Raw genomic sequence first — 18,116 nt, 5'->3', positions numbered from 1 at the left:
GTACAAGTCAGGTAGCACAGAGGCCTGGACAGCTGCCAGAGTGTTGCTTTGGACGGCCCTGCCTCCATGTGTGCTGGTGCATACTTGTTGTGCATGTGGCGCACCGCTTGTTCCATTTCTTTTTTTTCGCTACTGGGAAATCCCGGTAGCAAATTTTGGCCCTGTGCTACAAATTTGCAGCACAGGGCACGTTTTAACGTTTGTCATGTGCAGTTTGTGGTGCCACAAATCACATACCCCCGGACATTTGGACACAGCAAGACTCGTCTGTTTTAATGACCTTTAAGTTTGAGTACTGCAATACACTATGCAGTACTTGGGAAAATGTAAAGTTTTAGGTGGACCTCTCTATAGCTACCCATCTGTTAAATGAGTCATTGTGAATTGAATACTTCACCCCAGCACTGCTGATTGCTCATAGATTACCTGCTCAAATTCCAGACTCAGCTCAAGGTTTGACAGTCAAGCTATCATTTGGACGGATCTGAGGTATCCGATGGATAAGGTCAGATCTTTAAAATTCTCTCTGAAGAGACCTAAGAATGATTACAAAATTGAATATCTTCAGAAAACATCTTTTCACCTTTTGCAAGAGCTCTTCTGTAATAATTCACATGGGAAACACGTTTTAAGAAACCATGAATACTCTATTTCTCCATGAAAAAGGAGAGAAAAATCTAACCATTGAATACAAAAATGTGCAATGTGCTCTATTCAAACAGGATGAGGGCCACAGAGAGAAAAACTGAGGAAAATTATGTATTTTTACTTTTAAATTTACAAGTGCCTTAGGATGGGAATATAACGTTTTCTCAATCACTTTGTCTGGCAGACACTGGTTCCTCTGCCCCCATGTTTCAAATGAAGCTGAAATTAACCTACAGAGCAATTTTCCTTTAATATCATCAACAGCTTATGTAACACCTGATCCTGCCAAAACATCTATGGTTTGTTCATCAATAAAGTCCTGAGTGTGTGGCTCCCGGAACAGGGCTAGATACTTAAGTGCTATAGAGTCAGTAGAGGGAGCACAAAACATTGGGACTTTGAGGAGTCTGTTTAAATTATGGCTAATGGCTTCGTTCCCCCATCACCTTCCCTTTCGGTGGAGTCATGGAACAGGAAATTATCCCTGAACAGCACAGCGAAATATGTAGAACCCATAGAGGGTTCTAAATACCTTTGAACTAATTAAACTATTTCTTCTATACGGTGGGAAGGAAAAAAGAGATTGTTATTGTTATTTCTATTTTTAAATGCTCCAGAAATGCTCAGATCACTATGGTGATAGAGGCTGTATAAGTATGCAGAAAGAAAGAGGTGCAAGCATTTTTCCACTGGTTTATGACAATTTTCACGCAGGTAGCATTGACTTCAGATCTGGGAATGTTCTTAACTCTCTTTAAAAAACCCAAGAGGACTATTGAAACGGAAAGCAAGACTTCCAGGTTATGTTTGGTTTGTATGAGCTACAGGGCTTTTTCTAGAAAGGCACTGAGCAACAATCCCTGACGTTATATGCAGAGTTTGACTGCCTTCTTATCACATGCATTCAGTCGCTGATTTTAAATTACTTTGGGAGGGGGGGATCTCAAGTATCAAAAAAACATTGAGAAGAAAAGATAAGATAAAAAATCTTTTCAAGATTCGGAGCCTCCCATGAATTCACTGACTGGTGCTGAATCCAGTTCTGCAACATTTTACTCTATCACCTTGGGTAACTTCTGTGAAATGGGTTTTATGATACTTACTTACCTTATGGGGCTACTATGAGATTTAAACAAGGCTTATAAAGTACTGTGAGAACCTAAATGAAAGTCATTTTAGGAGAAAATGTGCTATTATTACAAAACCTGAAAGAAAATTAAAAGGGAATATTCAGGGGGTTAAACTAAGATTAGCTGCATGGCTCGGGGCACTGGTGCTATATGGATGCTATGTGTTTCTTGATTTCTCTCTCATTCTTCTGCTAAGGTGAACAGAAAGTAAAGTAATTGTGCACGTAAGGATGAGTCCTGACTTTTCCTGTCAGTTTCATGTTGGCAAACTCCAACCCTGGAAGAGACTTGATACAAATTTCCCAAGTAAAAAAAGCAAACATTCTCCTCAGAGGTCCAATGAGAGCTAAAACCAGGATCCAACCACAGCAAGGCAGGGGAAAAAAGCCCCCAGAGTAAAGCAACATGAAGAGTCAACCCACACTCAAGCCAAAATAAACCTTTCAAGTTCAAAGCCTGGGGTCTCCAGAGGATGCTGGTATCTGATGCAGCCACAACTCCCATTTTGTTCACTGCAGAATGTATATTCAATATGACCACTGGAGATCTTAAAATGCTTTACAAACATTAAGTAACAACACTTCACAAACCACCTGTAAGACAGCATGTGGTGTATCCTTCCCATTTTACAATGGGAAATAAAGGCCCAGGGAGGTTAATTGATTTGCCCAAGGCCACAAATCAGATCAGAGGCAGAGTTAGAAAGAGAAGCCAGGGCCCCTGCTCTAACCGCAAGACCATGCCACCTTCTTTTATGTGAGGTAAGGGATCCAGGGCTCTGGGCTAAAGAGCAACTTTAAAAAAAAATCAAGATCCATTCACCGCTTAGGCATTTGCTGTTGTTTTCTGTCCTTTATTGCTTGTTTGTTTTAAAATAAGGGCTTCCTATCCCCCTTTGATCTTGCAGTGGTTTTTTAATGCTGCATCAGTGAACCACATAGTGATTTCCATGGCAACATATTGCATGTCAAACACAGAATGCATGATCATGCGGGAGGAGAGTAGAGACGCCTTACTCTGACACACATACCACAGGACTCAGATAATCAGTGGGCAAAGTAAACAACATTTGATGTGCTTTTCACATTAGATGCCTACTATAATGATTACTTAGGACCAAGCAGTACAGTTATGATGACATTTTGCTTTTCTCCACTACCTTCCATCCAGGCATTTTCAAGTGCTTTATAGACATTAACAAAATGCTGGAAGACACTCAGTGAGTCAGTGGCATCAACAGAACAGAACCCAGGGGCCCTGACTCTTGTCTTGTGCTTCAAGCAGAGAAAAATACTTCTTCTCTCCATCCCTAAGATACTAATATGGTTTTTACAAAACTTTATGTGTGGGGGGCTGGGGGTGCTACATTTGTTTCTGGCTCCTGGAATATAGGCTGGTTCCACAAGGTAAATCTCTCTGCAGCGGAAGGCTAGGATTAGGGAGACATACCACTCTTTTTCTGCAAGACAGGAAAGACCATTTGTCTCCTTGTTTAGGGCTCACTTTCCCAAGATCAACCACACAAAGCATAAAGCATGCCTGCAATAGGTACTCTGCATCCTCTGCCTGTCACAAGATCTTTGCCCACTGGCTGCAAAAAGTCCATAAAGTGGAGTACAGCAATCTCAACACCAGTTGCAATCTTTCATTTTCCCTAGTGCTAAAGGTGCCAAACAATGCCAGTCCCTTCCCCAAAGAGTCTTTCTGCCCTCAGGTGAAGTAGAACTTGATATTACTTTGCAGATAGTTAAGAAATCCCAGGGCTGTGAACAAGTGATCTCAGAGTCCTTTCTCCTGGCTCCAAAGTGCAATGATAAGGGGTGAGACCTGCACTGCTGGCTGCTACTTCCAGTCACACCTTGCTGTTAATCCCTGTGCTGAAGCAAGGCGCCTTGGATCTGAAGTCCTAGTCGGTTTGGAATCTAGCCTCCTTTACAGAATATGTGCTAAACCCTGCTCTCATGGCAAAGGATTGAGATGAGGAATTCAACAGAGGGAGCCATTGTTTGGTATATCCGTCCCAGCTGAGAACAGCTCTGCCCAATAACCCTGGAGAGAGAATCCTGCAACTGTACATGGGGCTAGTGTCTCTCCTCCAAGGATCACTTTGCTCACGTACCACAGTACCAGCCCAAATCGCATTCCAGTCCCCATTTTGCATGTGATGACACTGAGGCACAGTAAATGAAGTAACTTGGCCAAGGTCATACAAAACATCAATGGCAACAGTAAGATTAGGGCCCACAAGTCCTTGTGGTAGTGCCCTTGCTCCAGTCACTAGATGGATGTTATTTGTCACCTACCTGCTGGATTATCTGGTCTGACTCAGATGTAATGAAAAAAAAAAGAGGTTTTAACTGGAGTTTCAGAGTGTTTGTTAAATGTGACTTCCTGGGGAGTTCTCTGCACTGCTAACTCCTGGGCCTAGGTTATTGCTCCCCCTGCTGGCAGGGTCTGAAAGGGCTGGAGAGGTCACAAATACAAGGAGAGGGCAGGTAGCGGTTGCAAACCCCGATCAGGCTCATCAGGCCTACTGTTCTCCTCTAGCCGATGCTTCAGGGGTCAGAGAAAAACAAACAAAAATAGCAAGCTGACCCCCCAGCATAATACTCCCAGCCTGTTAGGCTGTAACTGGGGAAGAATCACTTAGCATCAATCACAGCAAACTCTCCTGGCAGAGGAGGGTGAGACAGTGACACACTGTGATGGGAGCCTTCCTTTTTAGGAAGGACAAGATAAATGGGACAGGAGAAAGAGTGTTAAATATTGCAGTGGAGATGAGGGACACAGAGGAGCGAAATGAAAACAGTGCACAAAATTAGGTTCCTTACCTCTGTCCAGTCTCTCTCTCCACACAGACCAGTTAAGAGTTTTCTCTATCAACCTTGTGCTGCCAATCAGACAAAGCCAGTTGACTGCTGTTACAAGGAGCAAAAGTCCAGGGACAGTTTAGCACACAGAGGGTTAAATAATTTCCCTCTGCCACTTCAGCTTGGCGCCCAGAGTATTGATTACTCTGTTCAACAATAGCAAGTCATTATAGGGGGATTTTCTTCTTTTGCTTTGCAACTGCCTGATGCTAAGGCCTCAGCAGAGGGGCCTTCTCTTGGAGAAGGCACAGCAGGAATAATCCAGTGAGGTCAGAAAGAAAGGTCAGGGGGCAGAGGGCAGGACAGGTCAACTCTAGGCACCCAGAACTCAGAGCCAGTACAGCGGGTGAAAGGTCTGTTTCTGTTTCACGCGTGCCCTCCTGTTAGAAACTTAAGATGCACTTTGGGATACTCAGTGACTTGGTTCTTGATAACCTGGAATTACAGGCAGGAGGCAACGTCTGTCCCAGGATTTCTGAGTGTGGGGGAGGGGAAAGCATCAAGTGTTACGCTGACCCGTCTGGATGTGTTTTGTGTGTGCGAAGGCAGAGCCTAAAAGAGTTGAAACAAAAGGGAAACTGTTTTTTTCTGCATAAGCAGAAGGTACAAAAGAGCTGTGTTCAGACAGAGAGAGAAGAGACCCCAGTTGGGGTGCAGAAAAATTAAAATCCCCTTAACCTTTTCCCCATTTCAAGAATTGTGCTTGCAGACTTATTTTTTTCTACTACAGGAGAAAGAATGATGCAAAGCAATTAAAGAAAGGGACTGTCAGCCAATACCAACTGCTCAGTTAGTTCTCTTCCCAGCTTTGCCATGCACTCACTGGGTCCAAGTCTTCTTGAACGCAAGTGTAAATCTGGAGTAGATCTTCTGAAGTTAATGGAGTTGCCCCACTGGCATGAAAAGAAAAGCAGGCCCCTTGGGGGCCTATGTGCTTCAGTGCCCTTGTCTAGCTGAAGATACTTCCCATAAAAGTGCTGATCCCTCCTGTGCGGCAGAACTTTTAGTGAACTTGTGCGAGGAGTAGAGGTGCACCGACGCACTGGCCCGATATCGGATCCGCACCGATATAAAGAAAATTGATAGTATTGGAAATCGGCCTGATGTGGCCAATAATTTGGTCAGTAAATGTCTGTGCACGCGTGCAGACGCAGCATGTAGGTGGCAAGGACCACAGCCCAGCAGCTTCTATGCTGTGAAGGACAGAGGCATAGCAGGGCAGCTGGGCACCCAGGGCAGCAATGATGCAGAGGGACTGCGGTAACTTTTGGTTACTGGTGCAGCCAGTTCAATTATGCAGCTGTGACAGTAGCTGCTATTTTTCTACCCTCTCCAAGTTGGCACCTGGAGCTGCTTCCCCAGTTGCCCAACCTTAGTTACACTACTGGTAAGGGACACTACATTTTGTTGTCTTTCATTCATTTTTGTTTCCCCCTCTTTTCAGCTGAACCCAGTCGAAGTTTCAAAGCCACAGTATTTGAGTTTGCCCAGCGTTAAGGCAAAGTGAATCAACTCCCTGTTTTCCCCCTTCCATCTCAATCCACAGCTGTCTGCCCTTACCATACCACCAGAGTCATGTGAACACACAGTCTATTTCCTGAATTGAGGGGATTTGGGCATTGTTCAAGCCTCAGTTCTTCCTATCTTATATATCTCTGTTTCTATAGAACAAAGTAATTGTTAAGAGGTGTACAAAAGATGGGAAAAACACCTGGAGTTTTATCTAAAAAACACTCTGCGGCCTTCCAGAGGAGAGAACAGATAGAACACAGCATTTGCCATATTAGATAAGGCCAACAGCCTCTCCAACCCAATATCCTGTTTCTGGCAGTGGCTGATGTCTGTTCAATTCAGAAGAAAGTGAAAAAAAAAAGCAATGCACCTGGCCCATGCTGTAAAATGGGGATAAAAGAAAGATTCCTTCCTTCCTCTCTTACCAGTACAGCCAAGGATTCTCTATTACATTAAGAAACTTTCTCACAAAGTTTCTCTTACCCTTCTCTTCTCCCTCTGGTCTCGCTTATCTCACCACAGTGTCTGGGAAACAGAGGTGAATTTAGTTATGATGACTGAATCTGGAACCAAGCATTCTCAAAGGTTAAGATGGTTTGGCCATGGGGCTGTGGTTCAATCCATCACTATGATAATGAGGCGGATGCAGTCTGAATCTAGACCTGCACTGTCTCCACATAAAGAGGTTTGGATCTGAAATTTTGGTTCAAGTTCATATCAACCATAAGGAGAGAAAGAAAATAAAAAAGCAGCAATGGAGCGAAAGGAAAAAAATGCTTGAAAGGAAAAAAAAAGATCTAGCTCTAATGACACTGTGCTGCCTGAAGTTTCAAAATACCTTCCTTCTACCTAGTTACACAGTTTCTGCTTATGAACGTGCAAACCCCAAGTATGACAGGCTGCGATACAGTGACTTGATTCCTGTCATAGCCTGTGTACTGAGCCTCGCCATATCATATCTGGCTTCTGAACAAACAGAATTTCCTTCTCTTTCTCCCTACAAATCATCAGACCTGAAATTAAGCCTTTAGAGAAGGACGAGGCAGCATCCAAAAGAAAGCTGGCTGCCATCTCTGGACCAGAAGGTTGCTCAGGTTAGAAAAAGAAAACACCTGGCACCACATTCTGCTGTCAAATGTGCAGGGGTACAGCCTCATCCTTGTGCACGAATAGCTTGCATTTGAAGAAATTTACCAGGGTGTTTTCAAATGCTGTTTTTTAATTACTTCTTTACACTGTGGATGAACTGTTTGTTGAAACTGGGTCACAGTATTTTCCCTTTTCCTTTCAGTCGAGGATTATTTGCTATGTCAATTTGTGTGTGTGTGTGTGTGTGTGTGTGTGTATGCAACACTGGGCTGCCCCATGCCTCAATGCTGTGGGGGATGAGCTCCCTCATTCCTCGCTACCATACATATCTGCTTCCTCATACTCAGAGATATGAAGCTGCCCCATTCTGGGGCAGAGGAGGGCCACTGGACTGTCCTACCCTGAGCAGCCATGAGGACATAAAACTGCACTGTCTGTTGCTACCATGGGGGATGCCCAGAAGCAAGCACAAAATCCTTACAATTCCTGCAGTCCTCTCCCTTCGGACTGAGTCTGGGTCTGTACTCAACAATGGGCTTCCTGGCCTCCCTTCCCCTTCTGTTCTCCTTACCAACTCTCTCATACCATTACCTACCATCATTCTTGTGTTAGATTTTAAATAAAAGGAACATTTAAGAGACAGAGAGACATACAGGAAATGTATGAAGTATTTGCCAGGCTCTAGAGCCCTCAGCCAGCTGGGATTTCTGAGCAGAGATCCTATACCAATGCACAGCCTGAATCTGAGTTTAGAGAAGTCCTTTAGCATGTCAATGCAAGGTCCTGCCCCTTACTTCCACATAAGCCTTATCTCTAGTCAGCCTTATTATTGCCCTACTGGAATGCTGCATGGTTCTGTGGAAGACTTTGGGTAAATGTGAAATCTTTTATTAGACCAACTAAATAGTTGGAAAAATTGTACTTTGTAAGCATGGTCCTGTGGGCACTAAGATTGAAATTGCTGAGCCTTGTAAACCAATGCTGAAAGCAAGACATAAAAAAGAGAAACATCCATTTCCACAAGGCTGCCCCTTCCCCACTGAGTTTGAACTCACTGGCCATTTATGGCCCAAGCTGAAGATGGGCTGCTATCTTGTTCCTGACCTTGGCTATAAACTCCAGCCTCCTGTCACCTCCATTAGAGAATTCTGTGCCTGGGCTTCTGCCCTCTTAGCCTTGGACTGGTTACATATGCTTCTAACAGCATTGAGCAAGGGCTCAAGTTACATGCTAGAGACTCAACAGCTGATCAAAACTCTTCATAGTCCAGGAAAAGAAATGGAGACCAACTATTGCAAGAGCACTGCAATGGCATTGAATTAATTTTGTTCAGAACTAAAGGCACCTGGACTCCAAAAATGTCAATATGGTGATGTGGCCCCAAAACAAAACAAAATCTTGGGAGGCTCAATCAAAGTAATTCCCCATCAAGCCTCTCCATCCGCCATAACTGAGATAATGGAGTCATGCCTGGAAAGAGGCCACTGAATATTGGTGTATGTGGAAATATAGTATATACTAACTACCATCACCGGTGCTCTGTGTACAGCTCCCCCATGGCATTATGATAGGAGGGCCAGAAGTTGCAGCTTTGCTGACTGAGGTTGCTGCAGATAGTCCTAAATTATTAATGGCTTTTACTACTAAGTGCACTCAGCCCCCAGTGGACAGGCTGTGCTCTGTGGAATCCCACAGGGGCTGTGAAAATAATCCTGCCAAGGCCTGTGAAGCAGCAGCACTGTTCGCAATGACATGCTCATTTCCATCCTTGATGGAGGAAATAACTGGGGCATCCACATGGTTTTGAAGCTGTCTTTCCTCCTCTTGCCTTTCCCTTAGATCCCCTCCCCTTAATCCCTTCCTCTGTCAGACACAGCTGTGCTAACCAAAGATTGCATGTTGTTCACATCCAGCAAACCAGTCTTACAAGATGTGGGAGTGAACGGCACCTTTTAACCTTATGGAGAGCACACAATGCCCTCACCTCTGCAGTCTGGCCTGAGGGAAAGACTACAACTCCCTCCCCACCCTATCCTCTCCCTCCCTACTTCTTTGCTCAAGGCCTGATAGAGAGATTGGTATGCCTTCAGGTTGCTTTGCAACACACCAACTGATATTTATCTTTGTTTCTGTCCCTTTAAAACAAGTTTACTGATAACTTGATAAGGCAATTTTGGAACAGACCCTGAGCTATACGTATTTGGTGACCATGGGTGGCTTTCAACCCCTAAGCAGACTCCACTGGCTGATGGTCCTTTGCACTAACAATCTGCAGAGGGAAATTCATATCCACTAGGACAAGCAGGCTTTTACCACAGGCATTGCTTTGGGAAGGTAGGTTGTCCTACATAACATGGTCTATGTTACCCTTTCTTTCTTAAGTCTCTCTCACCATTGCTAACACTGGAGAAACTCTGCCAGTGGGACCAAGAGGAAGTAGACAAGATGCTGGCAGCCATTACATAATTCAGATCATGGTCTGAATGATGGTCTTGCTGACTGGGTGGCAGATGTCTTATGTCTTGCCTGAGCTAGAGCTGCTACCACTTCAGTTGTTGAGACTTTGCCACTGTATCATGAACAACTGGTGCCTCCCGAGACTGGGGGGCACAATTTGTGGGCAGCAGCATTGACAGCAGGGTGGCACGCAGTGACTGCCTGCAGAAGCCGCCATCGGCGGTGGTCAATCTCGGGGGGGGGGGGGACATGCCCCCCCTGTGCCCACCCTATGCATCACCTATGCACTGTATTACCAATCAAGAGAAGTCCTTCCCCCAGAGAAAAAGCCTAGTGCATCCCCAGCCTGAGTGTTGTGTGAAATGTTCCCTTTGACTCCTTTCAGGTTAAGTCTTGCTTCAAGATAAATAAATGCTGGCTTCTGCCCCTTCCTTGGCAGCTGGCAGAAGCAAGGAAAGGAACCAGGTTTAAACATTAATTTCTTGTCCACCTCATTCAGAGTCTTAAGAAATGCAAGGGAAGTTTTATGTTGGCTTGACTGGGATGAACAAAAAAACCCCCAAAAAACAAAAGGTGCTCTACTCCTGTTTTCCGTGTTTTGTTCTCCCCTGTCTTTTCTCCTCTTGTCCTTTCTCATGTTGTGCGAACTCCCATCTCTCCTATCACTCTGACCTGCACCTCACACACACTCACTGCATAGGTGTGCATTAATTTGCTCAGGATTGCAGATCTATGTGCACGAGTTTACTGGAAAGGTGTCCCTGACTAGCCGAGCTGAAGGCTGGTTTGTTATCACTATGCTAATCCCCCCCCTCCCCCCTTGCCCTCCATACACAAAAAGAAAAGGTCATCATGCATTTATTTTGAAATGGTGAGCACCAAGAATCACTTGGACTTTGCAAACAGATCTAAAAGAGAGCTTGCCTGGGAGAGGGGAGGAAGCTGTGGGGTGGGGGGTGGAGTTCAGAAAGGCGAGCCTTCCTGTCCTTTACTTGTCTCTGTGTTCACCATTTGCTCCAAAGTAATGGAGAATAGAACATACAAACTGCTGCAGAAGCTGCTCGTCCATTTGCTTTCTTTGGCAAGAGAAGCCCAGGCGCAGCATGTTCATCTGGGAAGCTGTTAACTGGGGTCAGGGAAAACCACTGGCCCCGTTTGGTTGTACAGACATTGGCAACTACTGTTACAAGTCAGACTTGGCCCCCTACAACAGGCAACAGACGTGCAGAACTGAAAAATCTTAAAATATTTTTGGTGCATTTGCACTTATCAAATATCACATCTGAAAACCAGAAATTTATGTAGGGTCCTTTCCAAAAAGAGGGGGATTTCAAAAGCAAGCCTAAGCCTAGCCTCAGAGCAGACAGAATTTCCGGCCTATTTTGAAAAGTCTTACGCATCCCCTAATTCCTTCTCCTCCTCCCCTTCCCTCCCCTTTCATTCCCTCCTCCCCTCCTAAGAAAGTGAAAGGCAAACTTCTGGGCATAATTTAAAAGCCACAAAACTTCCTCCATGTATGTACTCTCTAGTTCCACTGTAGTCGTTTGGAGTTACAAGAAACTGGGCAGTTAGTGATTCTGGCAGCTAAAGAACTAAAAAGTTCAGGGGCTGAGGTGGGTGTGGGCCAAGCTGAGGTTTTCCAGAGCGTATTACCAGATGGGTTACAGGAAAAATACTTCTCTCTTGAAGCTTAGAAAGATGGTGGCTGAAGCTCCGAGTCTTTAACAAAATTCAACGAACCTCTTCCGTCCCTCATCTCCTGCAAGCGGTGTTTGGTGAACATGGCTATAGCAGATAATCTGGACATTATGATACTGATAAATGTACTTTTATATTTAAAAGAATTTAATGCTTTTGTAAGGTGTCAAAGTGACACCATGGAGACCTCAAGTGCTCCAAATATCCACAAGGTGGCAAAGTGGCAAACAGGAATGTAAGCTTTCCTTTCTAAACTAGCAGCCAGCTTCAATCCTCTTTCTGAGAGATGACATCTAAAGCCTGAACTAAAGAGTATCATATTAGAAACTATATTAACTGATACTTAATATTGTATCAGGACATGTAAACTCAGTGACTACTGCTTCAAACATAAGGATATGATATGATTTTATTATAAAGATTATTGTATTTTAAATCATGCCATGTGCTCCTGGTTAATCCTAATCTCAGTTGTGAGTGGCTGATATGATTTAAATAAGTCTATTTTGTCTACACCAGAGGTTCTCAAACTGTGGTCTGCAGACCACCACTGATCTACGAACTCCATTCAGGTGGTCCGTAGAAAGGTTGCTGAACTGAGAATGTCTGTACTTGTAAGGTAAGACTACTGATATCAAAATATGAGTTGTGTGCTTTGATTTGTAGAACAAAAAAAAGTTTATTAAGTGGTCCACCAAGATCCTCAGCAATTTTCAAGTGGTCCATGAAATAAGAAGTTTGAGAACCACTGTTCTACACTGGTCATCATTGTATTGGTTAATACATGTTCTGTTTTTAGAGGTTATTTTGTCTTTCCTTGTAAACTGCACTGGGCTTTTTTGGAGGAGGCATATACAGCTAATAAATAAATGAAATAAAGTCCTATATGATGCAATCGTCCAGTATAGGCAACCCCAGCTGTGTTTAAAATAGCTGATTAGTGTTGGTTAGCCCTACAGTCTATTCTCAAATTAACTATAATCATCTGACCTATTTTTAAACACGACTATCCATGCCACAAGAAGGCCAACACTGTTTACTGTTGTATTAGTTAAAATGTTATATATGTCTTCAATACATAGTTAACTTGAGCAGTCTATACTTGAATTACTTTTGAGTTAACCAAACTCAACTACCTCTCTTAACTGAGAGTGATGATAATGTGAAATAACAGAGTGATGTGTCCACAGTGGCACCACACAAATTTAATTTGTAACATTAAGACTGCTGGGGGGAGGGGTGCATATCCTATGGTCCTTTGCACTTCAGTAAATTGAGCTTCTCTATAAATATTTCCCCCCACCCAGGAACTGTAGGAGAACTTTTTCCCTTTCTGGGCACATAGGGAATTAAAAGAAGGTAACAGAGGAGCAGCGCCATTCAAGTGGTGCCTGCCTGCATCCACACTGCAGAGTGGCTGTGTTAGCAGCTGACGAACTGTACCAATTTAGACTATACCCCACAAATACTTGAGTTAAACCGACCACCGCAGTGGGTTAAGAGTTTTTGTGTATGACTGGTATTTGAGTTAACAAAAATATATGAGCTATAGCTGGAGTTATCTTTGCAGGTGAGTCTAGGCCATTACTGCAATTAAGAGTATTTTCTAACACAATGCTTCCTCTCAGCGTGCTCAAAACCCCAGGTAAGGTAACAGAGTAAGTAGGGAGATCAATCCTATGAAGTTTTCCCTGGAAATACCAATAAAGAGAATTAGTAATAAATACAACAATTTCACTGATACGATTGTTTTGTCTGCTGGACAAACTAATTTCCCACCAAGCACAAACCAGCCTTCAGATGTCTACAGACTTTTGGTCATGCTGACTTGAGTTAGAATTGAACCAGCAACCTGGAGAGAACCTGAAGTTTTGTAATTCATTAATGGCCCTTTAAGTCATCTAGGTCTCCCATTCTTTATTAAGAGAGGCTGTTTGGGTCAGTGTAAAAGACTGAACGCAGCAATAGATTCTAAGTGCATGTGACATGACAAAGTCCCATTCAAAGCAAGTCATTCCCAAGTAACTTATTTTGAATATAAAGCAAGTCTCATGCTTCTATAAATGAGCAGGAGCTGTTTTAACAGTCGTCTGGCTGAACAATGCAGCCCCTGATCTTCTGCGAGGCCCTCAGCAACTCTGTTAACAGCTCATCACCTCAGTTCCGTCATATCTAAAATAGGAATCACAATAACTAGAGTTGTACAAAACAGCTGAACATTTTCTCATGAAATTCCTTTTCCAGTTTCATTTTAAGCAATTGTAACTAGTCTTTCTTTTCTTTTTTCCATTTTACACTTTTTTTTCCCCTCAAAGCCCATTCAAGAACAGGTCAGTTTCCATTCAACAACATTTGGAAGCAAAATGGTTCCAGAGTATAAGACAGTTTTTGTATTCGTAATGAAATGCTCTTTCCCTTTTCAAGAATTTTTACTCCAAACATTTCAAACACTTCTTATATTTCCCAAGGGGACTGTGTGGCTTAATCAATGCTTAGATAGTGCTTTAAATGGCCTAGAAAAAGTAAACAGACAAAATAAAATAATAATTCATATTAAATGTCCTGTATAGCATAGGATGATGAGATCCAAGGATCTAGTCATCAAGGGTATGTTAACTGTGTGGTGGGGATCAGCTCCCACCAGCATATTTGTCCTCTGTGGGAGCACTGTGGGCTTGGGATTTCTGGCCCTGCTAATGCTTTCAGCTGCGCTGCCCTGTAAAGAAACTAAGAAAAATGAAGGAGAAAAAAATGTGCAGATGAAAGTCTCAGGCTGTGTTTTCCTTTCCAAAGTGCTGCTACATTCCCATAAGCTTGTGGCTTCCTGAGCCCTACTAGAGGGTTTTTTTTTTAATCCTTCTGGTGATATCTGAAGAGGCAAATGTCCAGTACCAACAGGAGGCCTTTTGTTCTCTTTATTTCTAAGTGGACTTTAACCCAGTTACTACAGACTGAGTCACTGTATAAACAAATAAAATAAAAGCTCTTCTGTTTTGTCCCTCTGGACAGGTCAGGGACATGTTAGGCTCTGCTCTTACTCTCTTGCCTTCTGGAAGCAGTAATGGGCCTGACATTACATTGTAATAATAAGGAACACAGTTTACGGTTGTTCTTTTTTAATATGCACTGATAATTCCAACAAGTTGATATGTCAACAAAGCCAAAATTTCATTAACAAAATAATGAGGTCCTGGGGTGAATTTAAGCAAAACAAATGGGCGCTATCAAGATACAATGCGATCTGTGAGACAGCTCCTGGGCTAGCTGTCCCTCTAAGTCCCCTGTTCCCCCCACTCCCCCAGGTCTCAGGCCGTGAGCCGTTACTTCTCTCTGGGTGGAAGCAAGTTCTCCTGTTCTTAGACTGGACTTTTGGCTGCAGCCCCAAGTGCTAACCTTGATTACTTCAGCAAAAGTGAGATGAGATATGGGGGTTGGGAGAGGGGAGGGAATAAGAAGTTGATACATGTGTTCCTCCTTTGCTAAGGCTTACTTTTCCCTGAAAGGTCTAGGTCAGGGTCAGGAAATTATTTGGGGCAGAGGTCCCCTTACTGAGTTTTGGCAAGCCATCGAGGGCTGCATGACAGGCAGCCAGGGGCAGACTAATATTAATTTTCTATATTTTTTAGGGGCCCCGTGGGCTGGACAGAATGGCCTGGCGGGCTGCATCTGGCCCCCGGGCCGCATTTTGCCCACCCCTGGTCTAGGTGAATATTGCAAGTAGTGTCCTTGTAGCCATGACTGTCCAGGAACCACGCAAGAACCAAGTTCTGTAAAAGATATTACCAAACTCTGTGTTCCACGCCATTTTCTCAGGAACAGAAGACACTTTCCCATCCTGCCCAGAAATTTCCTTTAACCATTTAATGTCCTGTTGATGCTTGGGCTCCCAGCCTTAGAAAGAACAGCTGTGTAATCTCAAGTTAGAACCTGGAAGTTGGCCACTGTTTTGCAATTGCCACCTCACCCCCTTCAGCAGTTGTTACTTATCTTGAACCATTGTGCTGCTTTCCTGTTTGTTTTTCTCACAGCCCTCCTCCTCCTGGACCAATGAGTTTAGACAGAAAAGCATACCTCACTGACCAGGTCACACACAGTCTGCAATTATTACATAGCAGCGTTCCTCAATTTTTATGGCAGGTTTGCCTTTAGCATGTTAATAATGAACGAAGAGATCCTATGGCTTATAGATCTGTGGTCAGTACCACTGCTGACTTTGCATCTCTCTTGAGGATGTTCTGTATTTCTGCAGGAGAAATGCTAACACTGGTTCATGTTACAGCACGTCTTGCCTGCCAGCTCCATAGACAGTAAGGATATTGTGGAAAACATTTTAATCTGCTTTTGGGACGGAGTTCATTTTCTGCACTTCTCTCAGCTTGGATAGTGATAAGTAGACTATTAAGTTCCACTATCCTCACTGTTACTGTTTGTGCCTTGAGCTCTAACATAAAGCTGATCATCAGTGTCAGGGGTGCTGCATGTGCACACATGGGAGTCTGTATGGATGTGTGAGAGAGAGGGAGGCAGAGGAAGAACATGTGAGAGGTACACAACATGTAAGCACCATAGTGGGATTGTGAGTGTGGTGTCGTGCATATTGTTGCAGCTTAAGGGAATCAGATGAGGTGTAATGTCTATGCACACTGTCTGAGACAGTGCAAGCATCTGAGAAATGAATACATGTGTATGATTCAGTAGTTTTGTGGGAATTTCTGGAGATAGAACAGAAATGCATGTTCAACTGCTTTGTAGAGAGGTTGCCTCCTCATCATGAATTCCAGTTGCAGATGATTTGTTACTACGAACAGACATTCTGATAGGGGGAAAACATTTGGTCTTGTCACAAATGTGCCATCATGTTAGAAGGCACTCAATCCAATCTCTTCCTTGACTACAAAACAGGGGCAAATTATGCAATAATGTACATTGCATTGACTTGATGCTTAATAGACACGCAAAACAGTCCAGCTTACCATATTTTGATGTTCTGTGGCAATCAAATCTATCAGTGAGGGTCAAGGGAATACATCTACTTATACTAACACTTTCTCAATTGGTTCTGAAGACTACGAGGATGGAAGTGCACTGTTGGAACTGCTTTATTTCACACCTTCTTGCTATATATATACCCCATCCACCCTGGGTCGCTTGCTGTGGAAACTATACTTAGTTTGCACCCCACCCCCAACCCCGAACATCAAATCATTGCAGATTTCCCTGTTTTATCACTATCCTCCAGTAGCAGCTGTTTTCTGACTATTTATATCCCATGTGCAATTTAAACCACAATTTACACCATTGTGGAATTTGTCTCCCTTGGGACTTCCTTTTGCTTACAAAGGGCTGCTTTAGTATATTGTGTGCTTAGGTATGAAATTTTTAATGGATTTTCATTACCAAATACTTCAGAAAAAAAATCTAGGAAACCCTGTGCCTAGTGGGCTGAATTTCTAGTAAAAAGTCTGACAGTGGAAACACTGGCTTCCAGCTGATCCGGCAAACTTTCAGCTTTGTCCCTGTTTTATCCTCCTGTGAATCTAGAGACGTTGGGATAGAAGCATTTTGAACAAGTGAGTTATTTTCCCACTGTGCATACAGGGGTCTGGAGAAGGGGAGTGCCCTTTTTGCTACTATTAAGCAGACAATGGTGGTGTAACTGTAAAGCCCCATCAAAAAGAATAAACCTATTGTATCTCTGGTGTGTTTCCCACATTTCAAAGGCCACTAAGCAGCACCAGCATCTTGGCCCTGGGTTACTGAGAAGACAGACTCATGCTTATTAAATGATGTCTTTCCCTAATGATTTGAAACAAAAAAGCACCCACATACAAAACCAGAGATGTGCACGTTTAAAGCTTTGATTGCCACAAGGTCAAACACATTAATAACAACAAAAAGTTTGGCCCTGTAATATTAGAGGAGACATACTTGCCTCTCTCTCCCCCACCAGCCCTTACTCTCTTTTCTGCACTGTGAGGCCCCAGTTTCCAGCACAATTAAGCAGGGGGCCAATAGGATTTCTGCCACCCCTCCTTCCACTTGGCTTCACTGCTGAGAAAGAGCCTCATTCGGCAGGGAGGCAGGCAGCGCTGCCTGAATAGGCTCTAAAGCATTCATTATCTCCCTCCTAATTACACAGCCAACGTACTGCTGCCTCTGCCTACGTGGGAACATTGCATCACATTAATCAGCAAGGGGATGTGCCAAGATGAAAGGGTCCCCTTGTGTCTGCTCTTTGCTCTGGAAAATGGGGATGGGGAAGGAGGAGGAGGATATTTATCAAGCCCCAATGGAGGCAAGGCACAGCGGGTACACCCAAACCCAGTTAAGCACTTCAGCTTGCTGCCATGGTCCTGTTCTGACTTTTAAACATCATTCGCCAACCTATTTGAACTGAATGTGTGACTTATACTCATGCCAAATGATGGCTCAGTAGCCCTAAAGCCTGAAGTTCTTTACTACACAGCAGGTATGTTGAAGGCAGCAGCAGGCATATTTCTTCTCACTTGGGCCTGTCACTGTGCCTTATGCTCCCAGAAGTGAACAGGGGAAGGTCACACCCCAATGGCTTATTTGATCCTTGAGCCTCTCTATAATCAGGCTGCTAGCAAAGGCAGATATTTTGAAAAAATATGGCAGTATTTTTGGTAATACTGAAACTTGCCTTTTGAGAATTCATATGGACCCCTGCTCTTGCCTCCCACCCTCCCTA

General features: G+C 43.6%; 1 protein-coding gene across 19 annotated transcripts in view; it reads right to left on the bottom strand.

Annotated features, from left to right (window-relative positions):
- The window catches only part of RAD51B (RAD51 paralog B), a 700,041-nt gene that overhangs the window by 78,903 nt on the left and 603,022 nt on the right, over positions 1–18,116 (bottom strand). The window contains exon 11 of one of the 19 annotated variants that reach the window (XM_059722895.1): positions 427–536. The exons of the other annotated variants lie outside the window; for them this stretch is intronic. Coding sequence (XP_059578878.1) covers positions 463–536 — 74 coding nt within the window. The 3' untranslated portion in view covers positions 427–462. The remainder of the gene's footprint in view (positions 1–426; positions 537–18,116) is intronic. 19 annotated transcript variants of the gene reach the window in all.

This window comes from Alligator mississippiensis, chromosome 2, assembly GCF_030867095.1.
Source record: "Alligator mississippiensis isolate rAllMis1 chromosome 2, rAllMis1, whole genome shotgun sequence".
NCBI classification, from domain to species: Eukaryota; Metazoa; Chordata; order Crocodylia; family Alligatoridae; genus Alligator; species Alligator mississippiensis.
Note: the sequence above shows the minus strand (reverse complement) of the source record. Positions and strands in the feature narration are given on the sequence as shown.